We start from the raw sequence: 7,159 nt of genomic DNA, 5'->3' as shown, positions 1-7,159 counted from the left end.
TAACCCAACGAGACACAATAGTATACTAACCAAGCTCGAGGATAATAACTAGCTTTAGATAAACAAACCGAAGAGGAGGTTAGTTTCTAAATTTTAAAATTATCGATTTTTTATTTCAACATTTGAAATTAAATATTATGCATGTGCTAAAATTAATAAATTCGTACTACAGATTGTTTAGATGCCATATACGAGTCCGAGGATTCAAAAATCTTCAGGTTTGGTGCCATCACTTGAGAAACCGGGAGCACTTTGCAACTCGAGTTCCAAGTTGACAGTGATTATACAATCTCAGGTTAAAGTGTAACTAGAGCTTCAAGTTTACAAAAGTTATGTTGTCAAATGATGGAGCATAATCAAGGTCATAGTTGACGGTGGTTATGCGAGCACGACAATAAGTTTTTCCTCGTTAGAAGAGCGTGCTTTATAAAACCCATACACAAGTTCAAGGAAGACAATCACAGGGGTCTTTCAGTATAATCAAGTAATTTGTTTTATCCATCTCCACCAAAGGCAGTGACCCTGTTACTAAAACTTGTTACACCCTAATTTTGTTATAGGTTATAGTAACGAGGTCACCGCCTTTGGTGGAGATGGGTAAAACAAATTACTTGATTATATTGAAACGTCACTGTGTTTTTCTTTCTCGTACTTGTGTATGAGTTTTAAAAGGCATCCTCTTTTGATGAAAAAAACTTGTTGTCGTGCTTGCATAACCACTATCAACTACGACCCCAGTTATACTCCATCTTTTGACAACATAACCTTTGTAAACTTGAAGCCCTAGTTACACTTCAACATCAGACCGTATAATCACTATGAATTGGGACCTTGAGTTGCAATGCGATCCGGCTTCCCGGCTGATAGCTCCATACCCACATGGCAGATGAAATTTGTAGGTCACCCAGCTCCACGTCACCACCGTAAATTCAAGCATTCCTTAAAACTATAACCATGTCTATCTCAAATACAAACAAAAATAAATATACAAACTTCTAATTTTCAACCGCAAGAAAAAAAATTAGCAAAGTGAAAACATGTCTTACAAGACGAGTTTTCACTGCCACATTAGTGAAAACGTGAACGCACCCTATAAGTTACCTTTTCTTTTTTTTTCTCCAAAAACAGCATAAATCGATAAATTTTAAAAAAAACATATTTTTTCAAAATTTTCAGCATATTTCTAAAATTTAGCCTAATAATAAAACTGATGTTTCAATAATAATAATAATAATAATAATAAATTTTCAATAAACAATAGGCAAAAATGGAACAAAGATTTGGCAGATGAGTAGCAATAGTTTAAAGCTAAACCGAGGTGCCTACAAGAATATTCAAAAGAAAAGGCTTTTGTGGAAGTTAGGCTTTGAATGTTTAGTCTTTAAAAAAAAAACAGGGTCTTTGATAAAAGACAGAATGAGACAAGGAGTAATTTCTTCACCTGCTACAGCACAAAAAGGCAGGTCAAAAGTTGGGTCGGAGAGAGAGGGGTTCAACTTTTATGCTTCAAATGCTCTCAATATTTATCAACCAACTCATATTATTTTTTTATTATCACACATTTAATATATATTTTAGAATTTTAGATATAAGTTGTTAGCCTTTTATAAATAATACCTACATAATTTTATAATGTATTGGCCTATATGCACTCAATGTTCATATGGATTAGGTGAATTCAACGTCATTTCAATTGTGTTTTTTAGGCTGGGTTATTAATAATTTTAATTTATTTATGATTTTAATTTATTATGAATTCGAGTCAACATATTCATATTATTAACTTTATATTGTTAAAATGAGATGAATTTAATATTGTTTAAACTGAAACGAGATTTAATTAGGATACTAGTTTGGAGAGAGTTAAAAGATAAATTGATTTGTCTAGTTGAATCGAGTTAAAAAATAGGTTGAACCAAATTTTGTTAATTTTTTATAATTTCTAATAATTTATTGGATTTAAATCGAAAAAATTAAATATCAGTGACTTGACCGGTTCGACCACCTATCTGAATCCAATGATATTGGTTGAATCCGATTTAAGCTTAATTCACAATTTGTCCCTAAAGTATACCCAAGTTTTCACTTTGGTATTTGATTTGTTTTTTGCTCAATTTGGTACCTAAAGTATATCTCCCTTAAATTTTTTTAATCCTTTTTTTAACAATGTTAAAAAAAATGGTGGCCAATCACATAGTGCCATGTGGTGTCTTTTTTTATCAAATATATATAAACATAAAAAGTTATAATAAATGAAATAAATATATAAAAACTTTAAAATATATACATTAGAAAAATAAAAAATAAAAAATGTGACAAATAAAAAGAAATTAGTTGAAATTAATAATATTATTATAAAAAAGTAAAAATAACTTTTAAAATTTATAGAAAAATTAAAAATTATTAAAAAATATAAAAATATTAATAAGTTGTAAAGATTATCAAAAAATTTAACAAATTAAAAGATTGTGAAAATCATTAAATAAAATTAAAAATTGTAAAATATTAATTTTTGTGAAAATTATAAGAGTTTTTTTTTATTCGTGGTTCCGCGATTGTTTGTATTAAAATATACAAAAATCTTGCGGACTGTAATTAGATAACTGAACATTTTGATTCTAATATTAAATATTTTATTATTAATGCATTTTATTAAAGCTCAAATACAATGATTTTATGAATGGAAAACTTTTTTAAATAATTTCTTATAATTTATGAATGGAAAAATTCTTATAATTTGTACAGTCTGTATAACTTTTTAATAAATTTTAAATAACTTCTTTACAAATTATTTTATAATAATATTAATAATTTTAACTAATTTCTATTTTTATTTATTTTTCTAATGTATATTTTTTTATATTTTTATTTCAATTGTTTAATGTTAATATATTTGATAAAAAAAACATACTTATTTAAAAAGAAAACACCACGTATTGCCAAATATAATTAAACTACAGTCATTATTTTTTCATGTATTGGCTGTCAACTCTTGTCTATTAAAAATGGAGTAAGTGAAATTGAGAGAAGGTGAATTGAGCCTTAAAAATGAAGATATTTTCATAATCCCCTAGGAAAGATAACCAGACGTAGCCCACCGCAGAATAGGATATTTTCTGTTCTCCAAAGTTGAAAATTCTTTACCTGGATGGCGGAGCAGCAATACTTAACCAAGAATGAAAGAGAATGGGTCGAAGTTCTTACCTTTATAAATACAACCAAGTTTTTTCAATGAACCCAACTTGCCTTCGATGGTTGAACCCTTCATTTTTCAATATTGACGTTTCTAGAATTTTGATTTTCACTTTCAATTCTCTGATTGTACAGTGAAAAAATCACAACAACCCAACTGTGCCAAAACCGGGCAACATGAAGTTCGGGAAGGAATTTACATCTCAAATGGTGCCGGAATGGCAAGAAGCATACATGGACTATGGTTTTCTCAAGACCCTTTTAAAAGAAATCCATGGTTTCAAGCAGCGGGCCAGACCACCAGCCACCCCAGGTGGTCTGAAACGAAAGCTCACACTGTATCGAGCTTTCAGTGGTTTGGTCCATAGGCACAACCACCCCACCAGTCCGTCTTCATCGGATATCGAAGAGCAACCGATTTTAGTTAACTCCGTCGACCGTAACGGTTCCCGGAGCTACGAAACGACTTTCCTTATGCAAGCCGACGATGGAGCAGAGTACGAGTTGGTGTTTTTTAGAAGATTGGATGATGAGTTCAATAAGGTGAACAAGTTCTACAAGTCCAAGGTGGAAGAAGTGACCAAAGAGGCAGAGATCTTGAACAAGCAAATGGATGCTTTGATTGCTTTCAGAATCAAAGTGGAGAACCCTCAAGGATGGTCGTGGGAAGACAGGTCCGGCGAGATGACCCGTCTTGCTTCTGACGTGGCCGCCTCAACCGCCGCCTTGGCTGCTTCGACTCCAGCTGGTGCCAGGGCAAGCAGTAAGCACAAGACATATATGTTTAGTACTTAGGGGAGAGACCCAATTTTATGAACGTGTTTATCGCTCATTTGCAGGGAGAGCTGAACACATGGAAGTCATAGAAGAAGGACCAAGCAGACATGAAGAATCAGATGACGATAAAGAAGAAATTGTTCAAGTTCAAAAGCCAGTGAACAATGACCTTAAGGGTCGTAAACCAGCTCCGTTGCAAATTCTAAACCGTGTTAAAATCAACAACACTCTCGAGACACCTCGATCAACCATTAAAGGTTTTCTAAACGTACCTAAGCAGACTGAGCTGAAGTTTAATAGGGAAAATCTTAAGAAAGTTGAGGACCAACTTAAGCGAGCTTTTGTTGCATTCTATCAAAAACTGCGCCTTCTCAAGAGTTTTAGGTACGAAAAGCGATGCTTACATTGATTATTTAATCATTTTCTCTGTTTCATATTCGTATGGCTAATTCTTTCTGATGTTGAAACAGCTTCTTAAACACATTAGCCTTCTCAAAAATCATGAAAAAATATGACAAGGTATGTATGTACGTATATGGGTATGTTTGTATATATATATATACCCCATTTTATTAAACAACTTTGTTATTCATGCTTTCAGATCACTTCAAGGAACGCTACGAAATCTTACATGAATACCGTGGATAATTCTTACCTAGGGAGCTCTGACGAGGTGAGAGCTTTGGTTATTCACTAAAAATGAAGCTTTCCTCAAGGTGCTAATGCCTTGGATTTACTCTTCATTTGCATGTTTAATCAAACAGGTTACCAAACTTATGGAGAGAGTAGAAGTTACATTCATCAAGCATTTCGCAAACTCGAACCGCAGTAAAGGAATGAGCTTTTTAAGACCAAAAGTTAGGAAACAAAGACATAGAATAACATTTTCTACTGGTACTCCTTCAACTTCATACATATGTATTAAGAATTCATGTAAGCAATTGTTTTTCAGTAGATACATGTATTATTCTCAGGTTTCTTTGCTGGATGCACATTTGCTCTCCTAATAGCACTTATTTTGATTGCTCGTGCCCGAGATATCATGGGAGAGGAAGGAAGGATCCAGTACATGGAAACCATGTTCCCTCTTTACAGGTAGGGTTTGAAGCTGCCTCCATGCAATTCGAGTTAATTTGGTATTTAAATCCATTTGTTTGACAAGCTTTTACAAAATTCGTGCAGTTTATTTGGATTCATTGTTCTACACATGCTTATGTATGCTGCCAATGTATACTTATGGAGGCGGTATCGGGTTAATTATGCCTTCATATTCGGTTTCAAGCAGGGATCTGAGCTAGGCTATAGAGAAGTGCTGCTTGTAAGCTTTGGTATTGCAGTGCTGGCACTAACTAGTGTGCTTTCAAATCTTGATATGGAGATGGATCCGAAAACAAAGGATTACGAAGCATTCACTGAAATCATCCCTTTGATCTTGGTGGCGGTAAGATGATTGAATCTGTCCCTAATGTGAGGAACTATTCTTGTGCTAATATATATGTAAGATTAACAACTGATTTCTTGGTTTCTTCTTTGCTCTGCAGATTATGTTTATCATACTCTTCTTGCCATTCAACATCTTATATCGATCCAGCCGATTCTTCTTCCTAACATGTTCGTTCCATTGTATCTGTGCCCCTCTCTACAAGGTAATAGAATCAACAAATTCGTGAACTTAAATGATGATTGGAGTGGTGAAATTAATCTGTTACCGACTTTTTACTGCAGGTCACTCTACCAGATTTCTTCCTTGCAGATCAGTTAACTAGCCAGGTTTGTGACTTGAAACTTGCTGTTTGGACATATTCAAGACTATATTCAAAAATGGTCATTGATAATAAAACGTTTACGACCCTTTTGTTTTTCGTTTCAGGTGCAAGCACTTCGGAGCCTCGAGTCCTACATTTGCTACTACGGTTGGGGAGACTTCAGACACCGACGAAACACCTGCAACACCAGCGATGTATTCAACACGTTCAGCTTCATTGTGGCGGTGATCCCGTACTGGTCTCGCCTCCTTCAATGCCTGCGTCGCTTGTTCGAAGAGAAAGCCCCCGAGCAAGGACACAACGGATTGAAATATTTCATCACCATCGTCGCCCTTTGCTTAAGAACTGCTTACAGTCTTAACAAGGGGTTAAGCTGGAAAGTATTAGCCGTCATTTTCTCGGTTGCTGCTGCAATTTTCAGTACTTATTGGGACCTTGTCCACGACTGGGGACTCCTGCACCGGAAGTCGAAGAACCGATGGCTGAGAGACAAACTCCTTATCCCTAACAAAAGCGTATACTTTGGTGCCATGGTGAGCATAAAGTCATAATATTTTGGTAAGAAATTCTGATTCTGTTACCTGTTCTAACAAAGTTGGTTTATTACAAAACAGGTTCTGAATGTTGTGCTGAGATTTGCGTGGCTGCAGTCAGTGTTCAACTTCAACTTGTTTGATTTGCATAAACAAACGTTGGTGACCATAGTGGCTTGCTTGGAGATCATCCGACGTGGCATGTGGAATTTCTTCAGGCTAGAAAACGAGCATTTGAACAACGTGGGGAAGTACCGTGCATTCAAATCAGTGCCGTTACCTTTCAACTATGATGAAGATGAAGACAAAGGTGAATAGGATGTTCAAATTCAACCAAAGCTATTATTATTTTATTCTTTTCTTAATGTGTAGAAGCTGTTTATCCTGCAACTTCTGGGACTCCAATCTTTTGTATTGTACATGCGCTTATCAAATCTAGTTTGATTCAATCACCATTAACCCATAATGATTTATTTCTTTTTGCTATTTTTTTAATTTTTTTCTCTATTTTAACTTTTGAAATGTTAAATCACTCAAAAATAAATAAAAATGTTAAACTTTTAACTTTGTTAACAGTGATAATTTATGTGTATGTCGGATTAATAAATAATTAATTTTTTAAAAATTAAAAATATTAAAAAATATTTTGATAATTTTATTTTTTCAATAATTTTTAAAAAAATTAGTTTTAAATAATTTTTATATTTTTTAACTTTTTAAATTTTAAAAAATTAATTAATTACTAACATGACATTCACATAATAATCTATATGAATGCTACATCCAAAATTAAAAAATTTTGATTTTTCCATCTATTTTTAAGGATTTAATCAAATAAATCATTGTACTTTAAAATATTTTTATTTTTTATTTTTTATCTGAAAAAAGGAA

General features: G+C 33.3%; 1 protein-coding gene across 3 annotated transcripts; it reads left to right on the top strand.

The window, feature by feature from the left end:
- The first annotated feature begins 2,973 nt into the window (after nucleotides 1–2,973).
- LOC107957353 (phosphate transporter PHO1 homolog 3) lies at nucleotides 2,974–6,720 on the top strand. Of its 3 annotated transcripts, none has more exons than XM_041112483.1 (12): nucleotides 3,028–3,254; nucleotides 3,328–3,955; nucleotides 4,032–4,353; nucleotides 4,440–4,488; nucleotides 4,571–4,642; nucleotides 4,734–4,863; nucleotides 4,944–5,064; nucleotides 5,152–5,410; nucleotides 5,511–5,615; nucleotides 5,695–5,739; nucleotides 5,840–6,268; nucleotides 6,350–6,720. In XM_041112483.1, the coding sequence occupies exons 2-12, from the start codon at nucleotides 3,370–3,372 to the stop codon at nucleotides 6,584–6,586; spliced, it is 2,355 nt and encodes a 784-aa protein (XP_040968417.1). In that variant the 5' UTR covers nucleotides 3,028–3,254; nucleotides 3,328–3,369; the 3' UTR covers nucleotides 6,587–6,720. The 3 variants fall into 3 exon arrangements, with proteins under 3 accessions (XP_016748350.1, XP_040968417.1, XP_040968416.1); XM_041112482.1 differs by having other exon boundaries at nucleotides 3,032–3,190; XM_016892861.2 differs by having other exon boundaries at nucleotides 2,974–3,955.
- The last annotated feature ends 439 nt before the right edge of the window (nucleotides 6,721–7,159 follow it).

This window comes from Gossypium hirsutum, chromosome A05 (assembly GCF_007990345.1).
Source record: "Gossypium hirsutum isolate 1008001.06 chromosome A05, Gossypium_hirsutum_v2.1, whole genome shotgun sequence".
Taxonomy (NCBI): domain Eukaryota; kingdom Viridiplantae; phylum Streptophyta; class Magnoliopsida; order Malvales; family Malvaceae; genus Gossypium; species Gossypium hirsutum.
The sequence above is the reverse complement of the archived record's forward strand: the minus strand, read 5'-3'. Positions and strand labels throughout refer to the sequence as shown.